This window comes from Uloborus diversus, chromosome 2 (genome assembly GCF_026930045.1).
Source record: "Uloborus diversus isolate 005 chromosome 2, Udiv.v.3.1, whole genome shotgun sequence".
Classification (NCBI taxonomy): domain Eukaryota; kingdom Metazoa; phylum Arthropoda; class Arachnida; order Araneae; family Uloboridae; genus Uloborus; species Uloborus diversus.
The window spans coordinates 60,522,814-60,549,047 of record NC_072732.1 but is presented as its reverse complement, the minus strand read 5'-3'; the positions used below and the strand labels follow the sequence as shown (position 1 = coordinate 60,549,047).

Genomic DNA, 26,234 nt, shown 5'->3' with positions numbered 1-26,234 from the left:
ATAGCAGATTAAAACTTTATTAAAAAATTAAAACTAGGACCAAGATGTTTTGTGAGATGTAACTTATTACAAAATAAATTTAAAGCTTCGGCAATAAAAATTTTAATTGTTCTGAACAAACCTAATTATTCTTAACATTAAAACCACTTTATTATCACTTCTTGTTAACCAATATGTATTTTATACTGTACTGAGGAAATTCATGTTTAAGAAACTCGACCCCTCAAAGGAAATGCTGAAATGCCACCCCTGCCCATGGCAGTATAATATCATGCAGCCTCTAAAAAAACATGATTCTTTTCCACTATAATCCGAAATTTGGGGCTAAAATTTAAACTTTTGAGTGTGGGTCGGGAGACCCACTCCAAGATATATGCTTGAATTGAGTGATAATTTTTTCGGAACAAAAGAAAAAAGGAGTATCATTTGACTATTTTAAACTTTTGAGAATCTTCACATTATAAAATTCTGCCATCATATCTATAACATCATCCAAATTCTTTAGAGTTAGTTACCTAAAAATCAGTCAATTTGGATCAATATTCTAAAAATTAATTAATGCTTTTGAGTCCTTGCATTTTAATAGAATAGCAAGAGGAAACACAAGCAGACTTCCTCATTTATACATCAATTTTTTGAGTCTCATGTTCAGACCACTTCCAAAGGAGGGGATTTGAGAAATTTCAACTAATAAGTTTATCAGTTCTGAATCATTTTTGTTTACTTATTCCTCCTGTAGGTTTGTCAGACTGGTATACACCTTGGTAGAATCACTGCCAGAGTCATATGTAAATGAAGTTAAATTAACTGTTCACTATAAATATCTAGCATAATTAAAGCACCCATTTTTAATTGTCTTGATTCAAAAACTAGATTTCCTTTTATGCTTAATGCCCAGAAAATTAGTCGTGAAGCTTTTAATGTACTTGCAATGTTTTTGAAAATTTTCACATATCATGAAATATTTTCCTGCGTATTATCCGCAGTGGCGTATAACCCACACATCCTAAAGTCAGCCTGAAGAAAAAAAAATTTTCGTCTAATTTGCAGATAATGCAATGCAAAAAAATGAAGTTTGATTACTTACCAATTAAATTTAAAATGTGAAGAAATAATAACTTTTAAGGTATAATGAAAATTAATCAGAAATATAATGCTTTCTTCCTGAAATCGTGATTATAGTACACTAATTACTTAAAGACGAAGAGTCAAGTCAAAGGAGCAAGCGGTCTAATCTTGTACAAGTGAAGGATTCTTCCTTTACTGTATGATTGTTTGTTTTACACAGCTTGAATCGTGTAAGAGGAACATTCAATTATGTAAAATAAACAATCTACAGGCAGAGAAATGATCTCTATTTGTGAATCTACTGTAAATATTGAGGTTCAATGCGTTGGAGGTTGAGAAAAAAAAGGTACAGATAATATACAACAGCGTATAATCTACACCCCATTAACTTCACCCTTTTTTAACAGATAATCTGGGGATTATACACAGGAAAATACAGCATTCAAGAAACATAATTTGATAGAAATAATGCAAAAACATTACATAGTAATAAATATATATTTTCTTTAGAGGCAAAAACAGTAACACAAACAGGCGGAAGTTAACACAATTATGAGTTTTTCAACAATAATTTCAGTTTAAACTAATTTTGTTGTTTGGCATGTAATATCCATCAGCTCCTGTACTGTATCTAATAGATATATGAACCTCTGATAAGACCATTTGTCCAAAATCATAATCTTCATATTTCTGTAAGAAAATAATATCACTACATAATGTGTACATAATGAAATACTACAAAAATAATTCAGCAGAAAGAATACTGAAGCTTAAATAGTAGTTTTAACCATTAAGTTCTTTTAGTTTTTTTTTTGCATCAAGTGTGTGGATAACGCTTGATACATCCAATTAACAAAATTTCTGAAAAATTACTGTTCAAATGCTAATCACCATTTTATCATTAAAATATTTTTTAAAACAATTTCTCTAATCCTCATATATATAATAGCCAAAATCACTGATCGAGTAACACTTTGACGTCACCAGCAATGATGTTATTAAGCACTTTTATTATACTTGGTCTGATTGTAACGGAAAAATATGAGGCCTGCTTTTGCTTATATCTCAGCAACTCGACACCTTAGAAACTTTGGGACTTCACTTAATGATCTGCTTAATCTTAAGGTACTACTTAACGCTAAAAAATTCAATTGTAAAATAAAATAATTATTTCTGTTAGGGTGGAAAACAGCAATTTCACGTCATTTCCCCATTAAATGTTTAAATATAAAACCTATGGTTACAAATTTTATTGCCTTACAAGAGCAATATTAGTAACCATAGTAAAAATTCTGAATCAAGGCTTCCTTATAGCATGCATGAAATTTAACCACTATCATTGCTTTCTTAGGATTTTTATCATCTATGCCATTAATTGAAAACGGTGGCTAAGTAAAGAGACATATTAGAATCTATATTGCGAGTAACTTGTATGTTGTGGAACATAAATTAATTTGGGAAACCTTCAATATTTAAATGGCTCTAATTAAATTAGCACACAAACAAATCCTAGAGGGGAACAAGGATTTTTTTTTTAGTGCCAAATGCTTAAAGTTTTAGACACGTATATAGTTTTTTCCCTTTTAGTATGAAGCATTTATATGAAAAAAAGAGGTGAAATTTCGTGATGGTAATATTATTCCATTTCTGAAATACATTTACACTAAAAAGAATAAAATAACAGAATTTTCAAAAAAAAAAAAAAAAAAAAATTACTAAGCATTTTTCATAATGCATTCAAAAGGACAAAATAACTTTTCTGGGTCAGAAAGGACAATATGTAAGTATTCTGCAGTTTTCAATTATTCCAAGTAAATGCCTCTACAAACGAGGAAAAGTGTGGCTCAAGTCATTTCAAACCAAGCTTTCCAAAAAAAAAATATGCATGTTTCAACATTCAAGTTTATGACAGAAAGTTAGATAATAATGACAGAAAGTTAGATAATAACAAATTCTCTACTTGACTTGAGCCACACTTTTCGTCGTTTGTGGAGTCATTTTCTTGGAATAATTAAAAACTACAGAATAGTTAAATATTGTCCTTTCTGACAAAGAAAAGCTATTTTGTCCTTTTGAGTGCATTATGAAAAGTGCTTAGTATTTTTTTTTAAATTCTGTTATTTTTTAAAGTGAACTACTTTACAATTGAGAATGTTTATTGAATTTTGTATATATTTTTATGAGGAACTGCTGAGATTCTTGACTGTTGCCAATTTTTTAGCCCTAAAAGCGGTTAATGATGTACCTTAATCTTACAAATTTTGACAAAAAGGGATAATGAATTGCCCAAAATTATGCAACCCAAAATTTCAACAATCAAAATCTCCTCAAACAGGCAGTTGCTTCACTCGAATGAAGAAGCAATTTTCATCCGTCATATCTTGACTGGGGGATTTTCTAGTAAATAAATAAATATATATTATGCATTTGGATTTCAAGCTTAATTTTGCAGCTCATATACTATAAATTTAAATAGCCATTTAAAAATCTATTTGAACTACAATATCAAACTATACGGACATAAATTGATTTGCTATTTTGACATGTATGATAATGTTGGCGTTTTTTAAGACTACAAAAATTAAGGTAACATAAAATGTAAGAAAAGTATATAACTACTGTCTGAACACGGATTATATGGAAAGGAAAACATCCAGTTTACAGGCAGAAATGGACGCATCTATTAGTTTTTAGGGATGCCAGCATTTGCAGATGTATGTTAGCCCCTAAATTAAGCAGAGTCTCATCAGATGTGCAGAACATGTGCATCAAATTTTTACTTTTCCCCCTCATTCAGATAGACTCGTCTTAACTGGAAGTTTGCCAATTCCATACAAGCCCTGGTTAAACTGTATGCAGTTTGAATTAATGTGGAAGAAAACACATTACAGGGTTCATACTCTATTTGAATGAAAAAATTCCATGACTTTTCCAAGAATTTTTCATAACTTCAATAAAAAATTTCATGACCTTGTTTACGAAGAGAATAGCACTACTTAATCTCAAACTTGCTAATTTTTGGAAATGAGCTTTAGCAAAACGCCTACAGGAATGCCACAGCCTCATTGAAGCACTTATTCGTAATGGAAAAAATATAAGTGAAACAACTAAACTATTCTTATTTGTCTTCATCATAAAAAACTAAAAAAGAAAACTTAAAAAACTAAACTATTCTTATTTGTCTTCATCATTTAAATTTAAGTAAAGTAATAATTCAGTGAACTAACATTATGATGCTTAAATGTCTTTTTTTTTTATAAACAAGCAGAATGATAATGAATGAGACAAAGGTTGAATTAAGTTTCAATAAATTTGCTTCAAAAGTTGCCTTTCAGTGTCAACAGCGCATTTAATCATCCACATAACTTGACAGTATTTTGGTTCTTTAAAGTAAAGCCCCATAGTTTAGTTATTTATGTTTCTAAACCAGATATTTTTTGAAAAAACCATTCAGTAATGAATCAATCTTCTGATTCAAAAGTACTTGTTTTGTTTACTTATTTTCACATTTTTAAATGCATATTAATTAATAGATTCAGAAATTCCAGAACATGTTCGATTCTTGACATTGAACGTAGCAGTGGGTCCATGGATTAGTTTTGTGGGCCATATGTTGGGCACTAGTGTAGTACTGCTTTAGAGTATTAGAATTCCCTTTTTTCTGTATTCTATCGCCTGACTAAAGATCTTTACTTTATAAAACCTTCAACAAATTAAGATAAACTCTGATAAATTTAATAACGAAGTTCTTACGACTACTGGAATCGAACTCGGATGCAATTGAATTGCTTTTTTGAGTGGACGTAACACAACCAAGAACGTGCAAGTTTGCTACTACATAATATAAAACATAAGAAGTGTTGAAAATAACAGTAAATTCAAAATAAGAGTTGTCCAAGCAGTAAAATCACATCCCAAAAAAAGGCAAGCGGCTGCAACAGAAGTGGATACAAAGATTTTTAAAAATTTAGATTTGATTTTGGGATCGTTCAATTTTCCACTTTTAATAACTCTTTTGTGCTATCACTCAGACTCAATATTTGTAATGCTCTATTAGTTAATGTTATTTTACATCTGTCCAGGACATTTTTCCATGATTTGAAATAAATTTCCATGACTTTGAATAGAAATTTCAATTTTCCATGACTTTTCCAGGTCTGAAATTCACTTATTTTTTTTCCATCACTTTCCAGGATTTCCATGACCCGTACGAACCCTGACATTACAATATTTAGATATGAATGACTATTATTAAGCATGTATAGAGACATTTTCTTGATTAATTAATGTTTTACAATTTCATTGCAATTACTATTTTCTGAGAATGGTATACCTCTAATATTGGTCTGGCATCAAAAGTTATTCGTTGTCTACTTTCATCTGCTGCTCCCTTTGATCGAAATGATGTGTTCATCAATGTGATGTGGAGTTTTACTTGGTCATACTGCTTTTTACTAAGATCATTGTCTGTGAAGGAATTCATCAGCATATTTGCTACTATTTGCAAGCTGAAAGGAGAATAAGAGAAACATATAAATATTAAATCTTTGATTAAGTGAACTAATCCATTTGCATGATAGGGAATTTAAATTTATGCAGTAGAAAAAAAAAGACTTAACTGCTTTGAAAGAGTTTGTTTTTAAATATTTTTTTACAAACAAATATTAAAGTAACTTTATGCAAATTTTAGGGTTTTTTCTAGAGGTGGGCAATGTTGTTCTTTTAAATGATCCGTTCATCAGATGATTGTTCATTCTTTTGACCCGTTAATTCAGCTCGTTCATTCGAACGACTTCGTTCATTTAAAAAAATTGCAGTTGATACTTACATACATTCGAAATGTTTTATTTCATCAATAGTATTCTTTGAAGGAAAAATATCTAAAATGATCTAAAAGTAAGAAAATATGCCTATGAAAAATGAATAAAAAAACTTCATTCAGGTTTAGATGTATACAGCAATTATAGTTCACTTTGAAAGAAATTTCTCAGTTGCCGAATATTTGTTTTCCATTCCAAAAATCGCAGGTTCCATTTCAGCATGTCAAAAATCTAAGTTATTAAATTTTTCTAGCTACAGCACTTGTATATATACATAACATATAGTATTACCAATAGACCATGTATAACAGAAAAAGGTAACAACAAATGTATTTGTAGCTCAGCCGGAGTATCGGAAAACTTAAAAAAAAAAGCCTCACCTCAAATATTAGAGAGCTTGAAAATTATTCCACAGTACCAATGCGAACAGGAAAAAAAATAAGTAAATAAATAAAAAACTACAACTTTTTTTAAATGGGGAAAAAATTCGATGGTAATTATCCTAATTAGAGGTGCGACATTGTAGGCAAAACATCTATGTTTCATAACATCGATGGTCGAAACTAAAACATCGATGGTATTGATACATCGATCTTTTTATCAATATATGACATTCATTTTTGAATGTTCTACAGTACAGACTTACATTAATGATAATCTCTAACAAATGTTTCTCAGTGGATCAGTGAATTCTTTTGTGGCATTGCGTCGATTTATTAAATTATAGCTACTATTTCAAAATTTCTAAGTAAAGCCAATATTAAATTCTATATATATATTCTCTAACCAACCAATTACGTACAACACCACATTTCGCAAGGCAACAGAAAAAAAACAAATCAGACCAGAGGAAGCTTTCCTGTCGCCGTTTATGGTTATAATACATTGAAAAAAATCCCATGTTTATTTGGAATGCATTCGTTTTATACCTAATGTGAAATATAGTATACTAGCTTTTACCCGAGGCTTCGCTCACATTGATGTAGTTTTTTTCAATCGATTCAAGTTAACGGTAAACACAGGCAGAGGTCAAATAGTTACCAAAAAATGGTTTGGCTCCAGTTTCGTTGACATTTTAAATTGTCTGCCCCTTTAAATGTATCAAAAAGTATGATTAAAACTGAAAATCAAGGGAAAGGGGGTAAATGAAATGTCGGCGAAACTGGGAAGACACTCAAAAAATCCCACAAAATAAATCTTGAAAACGTTCAGGAGTTGTAAAGAAGTTAGTTTGGGTAATTCTCAAAAAATCCAATTCGAGTAAGGTCAACTATTCTTAAGTAAAGTGAAACAGTTTCCGTATAATCCTGATCTCCGTCAAATAATTTCCAGCGCTACACCGGCTATTTAAATTACTGTATAATGTATAGCTCCTTACTGGAGATATCGTCCCAAAGTACGGTCAACAATCACGGCAAATCCTGATTCTAATAATGTCCTATTAGAGTGAGAACATCAAACCTTTAAAATCCCTATTAGAAGGAAATCAACTGTTTCTAAATAACGTAAACGGTCCTGATTACAATACCAAAAAGTTCAGAATGAAAATACCATTAAAATCAGAGTAAGGACAACAGTTTTTTTTAAAGTTCCCATTTAAATGAGGACAATAGTACAAAAAACTTCTCATTTTGCAAAGAGAAAAATTCCCAAAAGTCTCTATTAGAATGATTATATCAGCGTTTTCAAATAACATTTCCCTCCGATGATTTCAGTCAAGATTATTTCCAAAAATCTTCATCAGTACAGGTCCAATAGGATAAAAAACAAATAAAAAAACAAAAACAAAATAAAAGAAAGAAAGAAAGAACAATATACTCCATTGTCACCATTAAAATACGGACATTAATTCCACAAAATCCTAATTAGCATCATTAACCCTTAAAAATACACACACAAAAAAGAAAATGAAAAGTTTCATAAAAATTTTAAATAATTCACCAATGCACTAACGTAGTCACCTGGTAAAACTGAAGATAAGAAATGAATTTGGTGGATTAATTTACATTTTAATAGTAGTTTTAATGTTATTTAAGAGTGTTGTTTCACTAATTTGGCGGATTAATTTTAACTTTAATACCTCATAGTACTTAATGATCTTTTTGCCAAAATTAATTTGGCAGAATTTTTACATTTTAATGAAACTTTTGTAATGGCTATAGCGCCAAAATTTTTAAACACTCATCCCCAACACGGTATCATAACTCTTCCTATCAAATAAGTTTTTAAAATGTCATTTTGTTTAGTTTCATTTTATATTTTTGCAATTAAAAGCAGCGTTAAAATGTAAAATAATAAATCCAAATCCATTATTAATCGCCAAAGGACCACAGTACCACACATTCGCCAGAGCATTGCCAAGTTTTTTAAACTGAGTAAAATGTTTGTATATTCATAAGATATGATTTTTAATTCCAAACAGAAGATGCTATAAAGAAAATGTTTGCATGTATTTGGCCGTTCCTGTCGAAAAATAAATCTTTGTTCGACGGTAACTGGGGGTAGGGGGGCGGTCTCCATTTCATTACTTTATTTAGTTACCAGATAATTGTATGCAGCAAAAATGCTCGGCGTTGCCTGGGTCTGTAATAATTATGAAAAACAATTGCTACCTTTATTCATTCCCTGCTGTAACTGAAACAACTCAAAACACACAGCTTTGACGTGATTAAAAATAGAGCTTCTTCCTAACCCATAAAAGTAAAATGGCAGTAAGTATGAAGAACAAAATAGTACTCTTTTAGAAATGAAAAAACGATACTTAAGCATATACAAATTTGAGGAATTTCCAAAATAAGAAATTAAACTTCACTTCATTTACATACCTACAACAGTAGGTGAATTAGATTTTCTGGAATCCTTTTACATTCATAAAAACTTAAATAATCTTTGCAATGAGTCTTTTGCTGTTCCACATTTTTCTCCAATCTTATTCAATTTTACATGTTAGAATGCTGTCATATTTTGCCTCAGCACTTGCTGATATCTGATTGGTCAATGTTTTTCCGGTTACGCATTTAAACTCTCCCATGACCTTGATTCATCCATTTGTTCATTTCGCACTGAGGAAAGAGGCTATTGCCTCCGAAACATGTCTGTGTTTTTAAAAACTTTTTATCCTTTTTGTGCTTTTAAACATTGTTCCATTTTTATCTAATTTAAACTTTACTTGTTTAAAAAGATTTATCTTTTTTTTTCGAACATAGTCTAAAACCTTCTCTATACTGCTATTGAAGTACAAACTTTTAAAAAACGTAGCCGCCCGTAATCCCTTACTGCGATTTAAAATGTTATTAAGTTTGCATTAATCATATTAGGATACCTTAAATGAGGCTCCCCCTCCCTACTTTGTAAAACTGTGTGTTACTAATTTTCATCGAAGAGTTAGTGTCACCGAATACTGAGATACTTCTGGTGATTATAAACGATGCTTCCCGAAATATTTCCAATAAATAGTAAAAATTTGGCAATTGTTTGAATTTAAAGACAAATTAATGGAAGTTTTTGTGCTGTTTATGGATTTGCTTAGATTTAGTTGGCGAATTATTTTACTTGTTAACAAAATTAAAGAAAAAAATATTTGGTTACATGGAATTACAAAGAAATGGCGATATTTGGTTACATGGTGAAAACCGAGAAACAGTATTGAGTAGCCTTTAGCTTCAAAAACAGCGACAGTTGAAAAATTTTCCAAATGCCTTAGCTATTGATATGATTCCACAAAAAAGTTTGGCTAGATTCCTGCTGATCGATTAAATACCCAGTCAACAGAAATAAATATAAAAAAACGCATTAATTGCCTCAAAGGCATTAAAATTGAAAATAATCAGCCAAATCCATGTATTATTTGCCAATCTTGTGTAAAAATCTTACTTCAAGATTTGACTTGAGAAAAGCCTTGAACAGTCATGAAAAGCAAAGATAGTCAACAATACAACAATTGTCGCTATCGACTGGGAGTTGAGATGATACCTTAAATACTGTATTGAGTTGAGGAAAACCTTCGAACATGGAACTAAAAAGCTCATAACTCGTTTTTTATTCTACTTAGAAATTTCGAACAGGTGCCATCATCAGCAGAAAAATCAGAGCTTTCGATGGACATATCATGTAAATATGTGCAAGTATTTTTTCATCCCTATATTAGAGAATTTATACGAAAATTGTGTTTTATTGCTCCCCTAAGGGGGTTTTGCCCCCCATAACGGTACGAAAACTACCCTATGTGTTATTCTGATGCATAAGCTATATTATTGTAAAGTTTCATCAAAATCCATTCAGTAGTTTTTGCGTGAAAGAGTAACAAACATCCATACATCCATACAGACAAACTTTTGCATATATAATAGTAGTAAGATGATTATATAGTATATGATCCCATAATACTAAATGATTTTGGAAATTCCAGATAATCTAAGCACTGGCAGCAGCAACTTTATTTTCTTTGAATTTTGTTTTCAAAATTCAAAGAAAATAAATTCACTATTCAAAAATTTTGAAAGCAATGATAATTCAGTATATATCTGTGAGCCAACCATGGAGAAACAATTTGAAGAGCATCTGTGGTAATTTTAAGAAGCATTTTGAAATTTTGCGGAGCAACTCGGTATTTTGCATAAAATTCAATTAAAAAAAACAAAAACCACTTGTCTTAAATTGTTTTTGAGCTTTAATAATCATTTTAAGCACGAGCATAAAAAACTGCTTTAAATACTATGTCATGCTTGAAATGGGAAATGAGGAGCAAAATAACCTTTTTTTGCGGAACTCAGGAGTTCCGCAATTTTTGCGGAGCAGTTGGCATCCCTGTTTAAGCTGATTTTACATGGTAGCTAACAGGAGCTCAGATCCTACACTTTTCAAATTTAGGTGATGTCGATGTTTCCGAGAGTTCAATGTTTTGGGGTCAATTTACAGATACCATCGTTTTTTTTAATATTATTCCTTCTTACTTTGAAGATCAATGTTTTGAAACATTGATGTTTTTCAATCGATGTCGTTTCTCTGTGAGAAATTTTATCGTAATTTTCAATTAAAAATACAAAAACATCAACATCGAACCCAAAACATCGATGTTCCAAAAACATTGAAAGTAAAACATCGATGTTTTAGCAAAAACATCGATGTTTCCAAAACATTGACATCGACCTCTTATCCCTAATCCTAATATTGAATGTAAAATAAGCGACTTGAAAGTTTCCAAGCAAGTTAAAAAATAAAGTCAATTCAATATAGATGGTAGTTGATAGGGATGTTATAGAAGACAAAAGGATCGCTAGAAAAGTGATAAAAAGTATTTTTAGAAATAATTTTGGCGACAGAAAGTGTGAGAGGGATTTTAACAGGTGCATGGGACAGGAAGTGGAATGTCCAAATATTTTGTTCGTAGCCCAAACAAATAACCCAAAACATTTATTATTGGATATATTGGAAAATTGCAAATGAACTGCAACGATTAAAAAAAAAAAAGATGAATGATGCAGAAAGTAAAAAAGTTCGAATGAATATATTGTACTGCATTGAGAAAAATGAAACTTGAGATTGATTGAGTGCTAAAAATTCGAAGATGAATGTAATTAAAAAAAATGTGATTTTATCACAAGTGCATCAATACAATGATCCAAACTGCTCACTGTTCAAAAGAACGGTCGTTCATTTTTTAAGTGAAGGAACAGATCCGTTCATTTTAAGGATTCGTTCTTTTTGACTCGTTCGTTCATGAACCCTGGTTTTTTGCTCTAACAAGGGAAGGACATGACCTTGGGGAAACGGATTCGAATAAAACTGAGCACTGTGGTAATATTCTATGTAGGTAACTAGTAAAATATTTCACATCAATATCTGGTAATAACAGAGAAATACACACTCAAAGTTCAAACCATATTTTTTTTATATCCCTTACATTAACTGTTAACCACATGCACCACGGCCACATATGGTAACATTTTTGACTAATAATTCCACATACACAGCTAGGTGACTTTTTCTTTTCTTCTCTTTTTTCATTTAAAAAAAAGTTGTTCAGAGTTATTTTATCACATATAAATATGAAATATGTGTTTCTTATTTTTCCTTTATTATTACTTTTTTTTTTATTCATTATTAATTTTAATTTAACAATTATCCACAGTAAAACTTAATGATGGATGGAAAATAAAATGTTTGTTCTTACACATACTGTTTTCAACTTATTAAACCAATATTTTGTAATTAGAAATCCTTTTCAAATGGCGCACAATCTTGGAGGATACTCATGGTAAAAACATTTGAAATAATATATGCACATATATGAATATAATATGAAAGAATTTTAATAAAGTAAATTTTAAGATATAGCTAAGTCCTGTTGTGTAGAAAAATAGTTGTGGTAGTTTTATTGTGAATAATCAATAAAAGAAAATTGAGGATAAAAAAACTCAATATGATGCTAAGATCCAATATTTATATATACTACACATTATTTTATTAACCGAAACGAAGGATTTTTGGTCAAAATAAGCAAAAATTCATGAAAAATAGTGTCTGGTAAAAATGCGGCTTTTAAATCAACAAATTGAGCTGCATGTAACAGCATAAACATGTTAAAAACCAAACATACCAACTGTCATCATCTACTTCTTCTACCTTGGCATACAATACATCAACTTCAGCGGGATCGTCATTCATGTATTCGATACCTTTAACATTTACTTCTAAGGTTTTCCCATCAAGGAAATTCCTAGAGAAAAAAAAAAGTTTTAAAACATTAAAACAACAAAATGAGTAATTTGCATCAAGAGAAATAAAACATATATTTTTTATTAATAGAATTCAGTGTATGACAGACTTTCAAGCCCTCAACTTAAAATTAAAGTTTTTGTTGTTTAAAGTGCAACCATTCTTCAAACTTTGGAATGCAATAAAAGAAAAAACCCCGTAATTTATTTGCAAAGACTTGTCCTAATGGCGGATCAGACCTGAATGGAATCATCATACAGGACAGAGGTTTTGTGTCAGAAAACCTGCTTTTACGGCAGAAATAGTCATGGCATTGTACAATTTTATAGAAAATCTTGAAAATAAATGAGGTGACCTTTGCAGAGAGTCGGAAATCCTAACGGTATGTTGAATTTACGTTTTGGTTGAATTACTCACTAACAACCGACTAAGAATGACTTTGATATCACTGATCTCAAAACTACGGAGGAAGGATCAATTATTAGTTCTTTTGGAACAATTTCAAGTTATTCTTTCAAGCTCAAACACCAGAAAAGAGTTTTTAATCCTAGTAACAATAAAGACATTTAAATATTTTTTACTTTCTTCTACATCTAACAAACGAAAAAAAATTACAGGATTTGAGAAAGTTTTCAAAATTCAACAATGTATGAAAGCATACTGAATCCATTTAAACCACTTTCAGAAAATGTCTATCTGCATTTGCATGTGCAGGAGTCACTAGGGGAATTTGGTACCCGTATCCCTACACAGAAACGAAAGTTAATACGAAAATGGCCAATGTTTTAGGTTCTTAGGCTCATTAATTTCATATTACATACCTTTTAATAATGCTTTATTATTCACGGTTTTGAAAAATTTATTTGTATGAGCAAAAGAATGGGAGTCTTTTTCGCATAATTTAAACCTCCAGGTAGAATGGTGTCTCTATTTTTGAAGCTCTGTGTACACCTATGTCTATCTGTAGATATGTGAATGACTTTTTTTTTTTTGGCCACAATAGCTTAAAAAGCACAGCACAGAACCAAAGATTGGTACACACATGAATAAATTATTGCTGATTATTTTTTGGCTCCCATAACTTCAAGGAGAGTGGGACAACTTATCATTTTTGTCTTTAGGCATGACTGCTATATCTCAAGAAGACAAGAAGTAATGCAATGATTTGGGCAAAAACTGGTTCATAGGTAGAACTCAGAGGGAATTGGTGCTGGTCCATTTTGGAACCAAATAATTCAGGGGGGGGGGTGCAATTAAACAGTTTTCCTTCATAACTGTGACGGCAAAACTTGAAGAAATAATACAAGGGCTCAGACAAAATTTGGCACTGTAGAAACTTTTGTGACGTGCATAATGTTAGCATTTTGCTGTAATCTTTTAGCATCCGCTTTTGGTTAACAATAATTCTTTTTATTTTCCTATTAGTATATAACACAAAACATATTGATCAAAATACAAAGCTATTTTGCAGTATAAATATGATTACCTTATTGCATTGATCAGCATATCATATAATGCATAACAAATATCAACATCCGCTGATCAGAGACCAATGCCAATAATCACCAATTTTTTTTCTCTTTCATATTGTATTAAAGGATGCTTACATTAAAATTTTCTTTTTCTAGAAAATAATTTAAAAAAAAACATAATTAATTGCACATTTATTTTCAATAGATTACGTTGAGATAAACATCCAATTCTGTCATGCATAATGTTAGTGTTTAAAAGGTGCCCCAGTTTAAAAATTACCCCAAGTGCCAGTTCATTTTGGCAACAGTTTATTCAAGAAGTTGGCATAGTCAAACTTTAATCGCTTTCTAGCGGGGAGAGAGATTTTTCTTTTTGTCTACAAGAGTTATAATCAGCTTGAATCAGTTACCAACGTAAATGATGAATTAAGTTATAACATTTTCACTTAACAGCTCCCTTAGGATGGCCGTTAGTTTGGGATTAAGCTAAGTAAAAAAAAAAAAATGCAAGCACACCATTTAGCTTGATTTCATTTTTGTAGGACTTTAATTAATGAAAACATTTGTGAAAAACTCAATTATCATTCTTTTAAAAATTTGGGAGCCGAGACATGCTTCAATATAGAAAAGTTTGATACTAATTGAAAGAACGGATTTTTCTGAATTTGATGGAATGTGTTTGAAGCTTTTAAGTTAATTAAAACTCGTAACCTTTTAAAACACAGATTCTGAAGCCATGAGACTCTTCACGCTGATTGCCGGTAATAAAAAAGATGTAGTGAAAATTTGCTATAATGAAGCAGCAAGTTGTGCATAGTCATCAATTTTCGTTTTTGCCTTTTTCACGTACAATCATTTATCAGTTACATTTGTTGAAAGTTGACTTTTGCTCAGTGATACTATTACAGAAATGGGAGTTCAGGATGAGTAAAATAAGACCATGTGGTAATTAGAAACATGAAGCAGTTGTCAGAAAAATCTGCATAGAGCTGCTTAGCACCCAGTATGAGTGTGTCTCTGTCACGTTTTTATTCTAATTCTACATCCTGTGGAAGTTGTTATTCACAATGACCGTCTAGAATTTGGGATCACTCAAAATACACTGGGGATCAAAACAGGTATTCCCTTACTAAAAAATAATTATATTATTTTCATGTTTGGTAATTCACTAGAGTTAATGAGTAAGTATTGTTGTATTAAGTAGTAAATTACTACCCTTAAGGGTAGAAGCCAGTTCTGAGGCAGAACTACATGCAATATACCTTCAACCAGAGACTGCAGTTTCTTTCTTATCATCAGTCTAGAACAGTCAAGAAATTCAAGCTTTTATCTTTAATTTTCTAGTGGAACGGCACCATTGCTTATGCGCACTCTCTAGTGTGCTCTATTAAATTTAGACACCAATTTGTTGGTGTCTGATCTGCCTCCAGCTTGGTTTTTGACTGTCCCAGACTGATGCATTCATAAAAAGGACAAAACTGCAGTTTCTTGATGTCGTAACCTGGCAGTTGGTATATTACATGAAGTACTATAGTCTTGACACTTTTTATCTCAATTCACAAATGAGGAAGAAAAGGATTCATAATTAAAACTGATTTTGATTAAAATTACATCAATCAATCTGAAACATATTTTGAAATTGAAAAGACCCAAAAAAATCAAGTTTATTACTTACACAATTTCATTTTTGCACTTTTGAAATATTGCTTCAGCTTTTAGTTTATCCCGATTGTCAAGCAACACCAAGGTAGTAATGGTTAAATGCATTTTTTTTGGTTCTTGAAACAGACTTTCATCTATGCCTCGTACCTAAACAAAAATGATTACAACTATAAAAAATTCTATTCAAACCTATAAATCTGAGATTATATGGGTTTTAACAGTTTGAAATCTAAATAATCTTAACTACCACGATCCCATTAAGTGTACATAATTCAATCATCTTATAAAAGAAAACATTAGAATGTATTTAGCAAAAAATTTAAAGTGGTTATTTGCTTAGTAATTTAACTTTTTGTTGTTGTAATAATGTGCTAATGCTAATAAAGTATCATTCTTTTATAAAATGGCTGGATGAAAAATAGGTCTGTTTTATTGGTAACAAAATGACAAAAAATTAAGGTTTTCCTTCGAGTTTCTTTCTCTTCTGCTTTACTTTTGGCTAGTACTCTCCAAACGTATTGAGAAGTGTTCAAGAACCAAAACATCTTTATAGTTGTTTTCCATGGCATATGCAATGGACAAGATAGTAAGTCAGGAGAAAACACAGGAAGGGTTGAAAATAATTATCAACATAAAGTTATTAATGTCTGAGCAGTAGGATCTAATAGTAGACAAATATGAACATGAATTATGGAAGCAGACGCAATTAGATTTCGAAATGCACAAAAAATTGGGAATGGAATGCAAAACCGTAGTAACAGCTAACACGTGTACATACGTACATTCTATACCTACTGAGCAAAAATTAGTAGGCATGCAAATCATGGAGTACATCCGCTTGTTAAAGTGGTAAAGAGATGTGCAATCTTTTATTGTCCATCACAAAGCATAGACTAATAATAAGAGTAGACCGAGCTTTCCCAGACTTGCTGATGAAAAAATTGGTTCATGGATACATCATGTGACTGGTGGAAGGCTTGGCGAAAACTTTGGCAGCATGGTTGCTAGATGGCAACATTATCTATAGTTTGGCACTTGACTAGTATTTTAAGACATAATGTGTTTTCATTATAATATTTTTTCCAGGTGCAGAGATTAAACTGTTTTTCTTTTGGTTATGAATTATTTTGACATTAGTAATTAGTTTTTCATCACAGTTTTCAGTAACTTTTATTTCATTTGGAACTGCTATGTCAGCGTTGGCGTGAACGTAATGGCGTAAACGTTTTGCGTTAACGCAAAAATGTACTAATCGGTATCTTAAATTGAAAGTGTAGGTAAAAATCTTACCATTTGCCGGTTCTTTTTGAGCGCTTGCATCTTTAATTGGTAAGAGAGTTATTGAAATTGATTAAAGAAAATGCACAGTACTATCTAAACGAAAAACTCACTATATTAACAAAATATTTACAACTTAGAATAACAAATTTACAAATTGGACAATATAAAAGATCATTCTTCCGTGTTCCATCAATTCTATTTATTTTATTTCTCGCTGGCGTGGATCGTCTGCTACGATCAACGCCCGCTGTTGCTAGGATATCCACCAGTCATATGGTTTGGTTTATGAGCAGCAAAAGGGTTGCCATTGTTCGGTCTATTCTTATTATTAGTCTATGTCACAAAGACTTTGAAAACCGGGGCACTTCACAGGTTTTTTTTTTTTTTTTTACAAATTCTCTAAACAGAAGAATGTTTCCAAAACTTAATGAAAACTGGGAAATTTTTGATAAATATTGGAAAATCTAGAGATGTGATCAAAATCTGGAAAGCTCCCAGAAGAAACCAGAGCAGTTGGCAGGCATGTGTATGCCCAGCAGAATTTTCAAGTTTGTCAAAAAATTTGATCCATACTATGCATATAAATATAACTAAATCAATGAAATGAAAGCCAAGTACCTTTTTAAAATTTCTTAAGACATCATCCTTAAACCTTAGAAATGATTCTTGGACCTCTTTAGCATTTATAGGTATTGATATAAAGTGAGTGAAATCTTGATGAAAACGACCTGATTTGATTGTTTCTGCAATCCTCCTGTAAGCACTACCAACGCTATTCTTGCTTTGTCCTTTGATCACTGTAACACAAAAACAAAAGAGTAAGTAGGACTCGACCGATGTATCGGCCTGGCCGATGCATCGGCGCCGATGGTTCAACGATTTAGCCATCGGCATCGGCGGCCGATGCTAACTTGCAGGAAACATCGGCCCATCGGCCTTAAAAACATCGAAAAGCCGATGGAATTGGCCGATGTTTTTGAAAAAAAAAAAGGACTTTTGTTGTTTTACATTTTAATACAAAGTAAAGGGAATTATTGTTTTCAAACAAAATTGTTTACTTGAATTTCAGTATGAATTTCTATAGTCACCCCTGAAAGAGTGTTTAATACTGCATTCAGGTACCAAACAAGTTAATTATTGCGTTGTTTCTTGCTGCTGGATGTATGTATGTATCTCTCATAAGTCAAAACTTAAAAATGGTACGCTGTAGAAGGCTAAATTTTCGCATGTGGGATGTGCGCACGTTCCAGTTGTGCACTTCGCTTTTTGTTTTCGATCGGGTGTTCTAAAAAGCTTATTAACCGATTTTTTGTGGCTATTAATTACTTATTTCAAAGCAAAATTAATATAGCGTCTCAGACTGACGATCATTTAGTGATATATTGCAGAACTGGAGACCATGAAAACAAATATGAGATGCAGAAACCGGTTTTGTTTCATTTTGTTAGATTCCCGTTGAACCGACGCGACGGTAATTTTTAATTTTTCGATATTTGTAATATGAACCAGAGTAATGCAGTCTTTTCTGCATCGCTTCGGCGGAGCTACATGTTTGGGGCCCATCGAAATATATTTTGGGGCCTTTTTTCTCTATCACAGAAGTTGTAAAACATTTATCATAAAGATTTTTGTAACTCCTACGGTGCCCCTATGTATATGGGACCTCTCGCGCAATCGCAACATTCGCTATATTTTAAATCCGCCACTGCACGTCAAAACAAACTCGGGTGCAAGTTTTAAAAGGGTTTTTCTGCTCAATATTTATGATTATTTTGAACTCTATTTTTTCTCCGACTATTTTTTGTATTTCCGAGAACACTTGCGTGCCCCTCCTCCCACTCCCTCAATATCTGAAATTAAACTCTAGTTGTACTTCTGAGTTGTTTAAAACTAACGCCATTCATAAAATTAGAGATTTTTTTCAAGCTTTATCTATTGTTTAGGAAGAATTTAGAGCATTCGTGTAAGAAATTGATTAAAGACGTTTTGAATGGTGGCATAACTCGGAAAACAGGGACTTTTGAATTTTTTCTTCAGAAGTGCTGAAGTAGATTCAGAAACTCTTCCGAGACGTTGGTGGTAGCGGTTCTGTACTAAAAAAATTAAGTCGAAGTTGCGGCCGAAGTTTAACGTTGTGAGTTACTCCAAAAACAGAGGGTGACCCCCCTAACCCATCCTCGTCATTTCAAGCATTTCTTAAATAATTAGCGGTTATTCATTTTGGTCAAGAAATGCCATCTTGCGTATTTCTTATACTTATTTCATCTATATTTTGTAATGCGTCATCTTTTTTGCATCATTAATAGCGATCGATTTTTTTTTCTGTTGTAAGTAACTATTTTTATGTCTTTATATAAAATCAAGGAATAAGTTATTTTCGTTTTCATCATATGTTTAATAATATGTTATAGAAAAGTTTCAAGGATTTTCTACTATGCCATTTTTTAAATTTCAGAAAATTATTGTTAAATTGAAAAATTTAATTTGAATTTGTTTGTAGTGCTGCATAAAAGATTAAACAATAAAATTGCTCAATATTACGTGTGCAAACATCAGATCAAGTAGTATATGTATTCAGTTATTAACTTGTTGTAAATATGAGTTTGTTTATTGTAGCTGCGTTTTAAGAACCTCGCTCTTTTCATGGCTATTTCTTTTTTCCGCAAAACTTATGTCATTGTTATACATTTATGAAAAATGCAAACTTTTCTATTCATAAATTTTAAATAAGTATAAAAATATTCCTATTATGATTTAATATTGTAATTTATCTGTTACCTTTTTTGTTTAATTTGATGATTAAAATATGTCGACGTGCAATCTTTCCACTTTAATTGCGTAATTTGTTGACGGTTTCATAGTTTTATTCTTTTTTTTTTGAATGATAAAACAACATAATTTAATGTTTTTTAACTATGTTTAGCTTACCTAAATCATACAATATTACTGAAGTCTTTGTTATGTGTTCAATTAAAAAAAAAATCAATTGGTTATTAAACAGTATCTTTGTTTTTCTTCCTTTTTTTTGCCTGTTGTTCTTTGTCTTCCATCATACAGCACACAAAAAAGTAGAAGCATTACTACACCCTATACAGATTGTACGTAGTACGATCCAAAAGTTCGGGGAACAAGTTGTATAAAACCTTACCCAGAATAGTTCATATTACCGAAGCACATCCACCTTCAAAAGGTCATTTTGAGGGACTATGTACTTCTGCCAGTGTTCATATAACTTTTGGAAACACTCCTGGAAGCCATTTTTCGCTACCTTCTGTGATGCAGCTTTATCTTCTCCTGACGGAAGAAAGCGGTGTCCATGTAAATGGTTTTTTTTTTTTTTGCTGGGAACAAGTAAACATCACACGGAGCTAAGTCCGACGAAATGTTACGTTATTTGCTTGTCATATCAGAGTATTGACCAATAGAACCGTGCATCCTCAACAAGAAAGTCGCCTTCTTCCCCACGATGAAGTTGAAGCAGCAGCGCAAGAGGCCTTACAGGAGGTTGTGACAAATGTCCAGGAGTCCTTCTAAAAGCTATACGAACGTTGGCAGAAGAGGTCGCACCCCCCAAACTATTTAAGAGGAATGACAAAAAGTGAGCAAATTTAATTTACGTAAATCGCCAATCGAAGTTGAAGCAATCTTGCTGCTTCTCCGTAATGGTTGATGAAACTTGACACATTTCCAAACAAGAGCAAGTACTTTCCGTTTTTTAAATTATTAAAAATTCATCAAGCCTTTACCGGCGTTTTCAGAACAGAAAAAAACCGATGAAGAATCATGGTTAATTTTAACGAAAGACGTAGTTTCCTCATATATGCTAAATATCTTGTTCTTGTAACGATGGTTATGAGAGGCCCGTGCAGTGTTGTGGCTGCACAAGAAAATGCTGTGGTATTTTACATTCATTATTACGCTCATTCTTTAAGTGTGTCTATTAATGAGTGTTCATCACTTTCTTCCACTAGAAACACATTTCAGCTGCTCATTGCATAGTATGCTTTCATAGATACTCTTTAAAAATACATACTATTTTTGAAAAACATATCTCGCATCAACAAATATCATTTCTGGGGGCTCTTTAACTATGCAGTCTTCCCCTCCCCCAAATCATGATTACTTGCTGTTAGCCAACATGTGTTTTGTTCTATATTGAGGTAATTCGTATTTAAGAAACTCGACCCCCCAAATAAAATGCTGAAATGCCGCCCCTGGCAGAAGTGTATAACCGTTCAAGGTGACTATTTTGTAGATACAGTGGCTCCCAAAAGTGTTCGCACACCCACGACTTTCAATGAAATAGGCCCCTATGGCATTGGTTAGAATTAATATTTCGGAATAGATATTTAATTATAAGATCTATGATCTATTTTAAACAAAACTGCACGAAAATTTTTAATAAAACATGAAAACTTAATTTTTTAAAAATCAAAAACCAAAAAGTGTCGGAAATTTTATTTTACAGGTCTTCGTACACTTCGGAAAAAATATCAAAAAATTAGTAAATAATCTAAATTTATATTAATAGAATATCATGCAGTAACAATAACAGCTTTTAAACGTCTGAGAAGAGATTTCATTGTTTTTTCTGTCTTTTTTTGTGCAATTTCTGAGTAAGTTTTCAGCCGCACTACGAGTCTTACTGTTTCTAGTTCGCTTTTCGTTTCAATGGTGTATTTTCGTAATCTAGCCACCAGATATCTCCAAATATGTTCCATTAAGTTTAAATCTGGCGATTGAGGAGAAATTTCTAAGCTTAAGGACAAATTTTGAGGCACCAAACTCGAACGTGTGCTTCTTATCGTTAACTTGATAAAAAACAAAGTTGTTTCTGATTACCAAATTTTGGGCTAATAGTTTAAAATTGTTTTTTGAAACATTTAAGTGAACAGCATGATTCATTATTTCATCAAAAAATTCCAAATTTCCAAGTCCTGATGCTATTATGCACCCTCACACAAAAAACACCTTCACCGTCCTGATTAACTGATCCAGTTAAGCTCTTAAGATTAAATTCCTCATTTTTTCTTCTGTTGACAATTATGCACTATTTTAACCCAAAATATTAAATTTATTTTCATCTATAAGTAAGACGTTGTTTCAAAACGTTTTGAGCTTATTTATCATTTATTTTACGACGGAAAGCGTAAGTTTATTGTTTTTCGCGCGAACAAGAAATTTTCTGCGGGAAGGGGTCCCCTTTAATCCAGCTAATCAGAGAACTTGGCGAACAATTTTAGGTGAAAATTAAACGTAAAATGTTTCATTCAATTCTGCAGAAACTTTTTCAGCGCTCAAATGTGTATTTCATAATTTTTTTTAACTGTAAACCTCCGATCACGCTTTGTTAACTTTGCCAGTTGACCTTTTGTTACCTTGTTTTCGATCCGATTCTTGTCTTTAAAGCATTTTATCAAGCACTTCACTATAGATTGGTATAAATTAACTAATTTAGAGACATTTCAAACCAATTTATGGCTACTGTGAGGGAAAAAAAATCAAATTTCGAATCGTGTTTGTTGTTTTCTGCGCATACCTGCCATTTAAAAATAATAAGCAGAAGCTTAGGGAATAAATAAACAAAAAATTAATGGCAAATGACTTTACAGTGTCATTACAATGTAAAAACAATAAAAAAAAACCACATATAATAATTTTAATCATGAATTTATTCGAAAATATTTCAGTGTACGATGACTTTTGTGGCGTATTTTTTCTGTCTCATCGTTTTTTGACAAATTTCCAAAATAAAATTTGGAAATATTTTGAGAAAAACTACTGGGTTTTATTCAGAATGGCATAGGAATAGTGTAAAAAAAATGGTCTTCATATTCGAATTCAGTTTTGCGTTATTTCGGTTTTACTACAAAATTTCAAAGTGTACGAACACTTTTGGGAGCCACTGTAGATGTTCTTCGGTAATGTGAACTATTCACGATATTTTTATACAACTTGTCCTCGAACTTTTAGATCATACTACTTACGTATGAATTTTCAACTTTCTATTTCATAACGTTTTTGTGTAACGTAAGTTTACACGCATGAAGACATCACAAGAGAATTTGCGATAATTAACTAAGGAGGCGTTCAAAATGGATATTTCGGTCATCTGTATGTTCTTAGGTACATATGCGCTGGAAAAACTTGTTAAGTTTAAATTGGATGATAGTAAAATAAAAATTTAGGTCGAAATCTGATTTTTTTTTTTTTTGGGAGGGGGGATTACAATTCCTTATTCCTAGAAAGGAAGTAAAGTGAAATGAATCAATGATCCTTTAAAGCCTTGACAATCTTATCAATTTATTTCTGTTATTTTTTTTTCTTTTTTTTTTTTTTTTTGCCATCGGCCAAAAGCATCGGCCATCGGCAATCGGTCATTTGAAGGAAAACAATCGGCCATCGGCCATCGGCCATCTTTGAACAATCGGCCAACAATCGGCATCGGCCCATCGGCCAAAAAATGCCATCGGTCGAGCCCTAAGAGTAAGTGAATGCAAAGTAAAAAATACAGAATATATTCAATACAACAAAAAACACAAACCAAACCCTGTTGCACAACAGCCCATTAGGGACAAGGATTATTGTGGCCATCTCAGTTTTCCTGACCAAGGGCTCTGGGGTGCAGGGCAGATGTTCCTGTGAGGAGGTCAGCCGAATGTGGAACCCCCAGGTTTTAGTTCTCAAGCACACTTGGTACTCATTTCATCCCCCCACTGAAGGTGTGAACAGCTGAGTTGACTAATGCCCAACCCGGTAATCAAACCCAGGCCTGTGGCGTGGAAGCGCTACTACTAAGAAACTGGGCTTCCAATACAACAACACCAAATAGGAATGCTTCTCTTAGTTAAGCAAACGTGAGTTAAATTTGCTTTTTAATACTGCAAAATTCAGCATTAATGAACAAAGATGTGATTCACAAAACAGCATAAGTTTTGCATCTTTTCAGCCAATTAAAACACATTTCTACTGACACTAGCCACATTAAGGCATAATTAGCCACATTAAGGCAACATAAGGTTTTTGCAGTAGCGTTGCAGGGGGGGGGGGGTGCGATGCGACCTGGGGGGAGGGGTAAACCGAACAAGTGAGAACTTTTTAGAAAAATTTCCATTTTTTAAATTTTTTTAAAGAGAAATACTTGACGGAAAATATAAACTTTTACTTCAGGGTTTTACATCACAGAATAATTACACAAGTACAAAAAATCAATTTAATTACTATAAACAATATTTTAACAGTGAAATTATTAGTGCAAATCACAAGTTGTAGAAATACAATAGTCTAATTTGTTCTTTTTGTTATCTTTAACTGAACATTTAAAAAAATAAGTAAATAAATATACAAATATAAACAAAGACAATCTTGTACTGACATTTTTAAACTGCAAGAGGAAATTTAAGCTTTTGAATGTTTAGTACTGAGATTAATATTAAGTTGAACATCTTTTAAACAGTATTTGCAGAAAAAATATCGAATTAAATTCATTATGCATCTTATATTGCACAAAAGAATCATAATAGCTACAGAAAGAACTTAATTGAATGACTGAATGCATGTTTGAAATTTTGTCATTTGTTCTTTTTCTATTCTAAAGAGCATGTTGTACTTGTGAGATTAATCAAAGATTCTAAAGTTTTATTTTGATTATATTTCCTCAACCTTTTCATGGACGTACATAATGTAAACCAACAGATAAATCTGCTCAATTGAACTGTAGGAGAGAATAAATAAATAAATAAATAAATAATTTTTTTCTTTGAAAGTTTCAAATGATATGATATCTTATGATTAAATTGAAAAAACCAACCTATATAACACACAAATTAACACAAAAATATAGCACATAGCTTTAAGGCTACAATGGAGCCTCTTCATCAGTGCAAAAACCAAGCTCACAACCAGAAAGTCGTGAGAGAACTGAACGTCATGTATGATATCTTGCCGCTCTGTCGTACTTAAAAACATCTTCTCTGCGAAAGAGCAATGAATTATAGTGGTAAAATAGATCAGAAATTAGCAAGCAAAAAAATAATATAGTTAGCAACAAGAAATATTTCTTGAAAATTCTAGGAGTGTTTTCTAAAATTGGTATTTCAGATAAATATCAAATGAAGTGACGTATGCCCTTCCCAACAAATAAAGTTTTACCCAAAAAACAAATAAAGTTTTAACACTGAAACAAATTTTAAAATACATACCAATCTCCTCTTGGTTTCGACCAGGCATCAGAACTGTAGCACCAGTCATGTCTTCAATCATTTTTCTATTTTTACCGAATTTTCCGTTCACAAATCTAGGTGAAAAAACAAAATCAAATGTTTAGTATTGTGTAATAAGCTATACGTAACAAAGATAGAGCTGCACAACTATTAAATAAAATTGCAGATACAGGGCGGCCACAGGTATATCAAAAAAACTTTCCATGTTTTTTTTCCCATCCTACTAAAATCCCCCCCCCCTGATTTTTGTTACGGTCTGGTTTCTCATCCTCCTCCAGCTATGCGTCTACATTACCTTGATACACCAAGCCTTACACTCCATAAAACATCGACATTTTAAAATAAATAGCTATAACATGAAAATAGTTTTAGGGCTGCAAATTTTTTAGGGGGGAGGGATGAATTTTAATGATTTTATAACATTAAAAAGTCATTAACAAAACAAGTGTGTTTCTCATTTAAAATTAGTAAGATACCAACTCTCTCTATTTAAAAACAAAACAAAACCTAAACATTTAATTTTTACAACTTAAATTTCGAAAATTTTAGTGGGCATTCTGCAATTCACTCCTTCCCTTAACTCAAAACATAGCCCAAAATTAGGCTTTAAAGATTTTATTTGTAAAAAATATTGAGAGGAGAGCAAATAATTTCATCACTCTTAAGTCCCAAATATTGCCTAAAATAGAGTTTTTTAATACTTCAGTTTTTAAAAATTCTCTGGGGAGAGTCCTTGGACTTTTTCTCCTTAGTTCAGCAAAATTGGTCTAAAATATAGCCTTTTTAATACTTACCCTTCAAAACAATTTCAGGGGTAAACCCCGTAACCCCATTACCTGCTTCACCAAAGATGGCCTACAAGCTTTTTGACTTCAATGTCAGAATTTTTCGAAGGGGGAGACCTCAAATCTCTTCCAACTGAAGTCACTCAAAAAAAAAAAAAATAAATAAAAATAATAATAATAATAATAAAACGTTTTTGTTACTTCAAC

General features: G+C 31.8%; 1 protein-coding gene across 2 annotated transcripts in view; it reads right to left on the bottom strand.

The window, feature by feature from the left end:
- Nucleotides 1-1,524: 1,524 nt before the first annotated feature.
- Nucleotides 1,525-26,234, bottom strand: part of LOC129217072 (activating signal cointegrator 1 complex subunit 1-like) — a 41,112-nt gene continuing 16,402 nt past the window's right edge. Inside the window, exons 3-8 of one of the 2 annotated variants that reach the window (XM_054851320.1) lie at nt 25,222-25,316; nt 17,639-17,817; nt 15,753-15,886; nt 12,487-12,606; nt 5,402-5,576; nt 1,525-1,758 (exon numbers count right to left, since the gene is read on the bottom strand). In XM_054851320.1, the coding sequence (XP_054707295.1) occupies nt 1,642-1,758; nt 5,402-5,576; nt 12,487-12,606; nt 15,753-15,886; nt 17,639-17,817; nt 25,222-25,316 (820 nt within the window). In that variant the 3' untranslated portion in view covers nt 1,525-1,641. The remainder of the gene's footprint in view (nt 1,759-5,401; nt 5,577-12,486; nt 12,607-15,752; nt 15,887-17,638; nt 17,818-25,221; nt 25,317-26,234) is intronic. The other variant, XM_054851319.1, reaches the window with a different exon arrangement.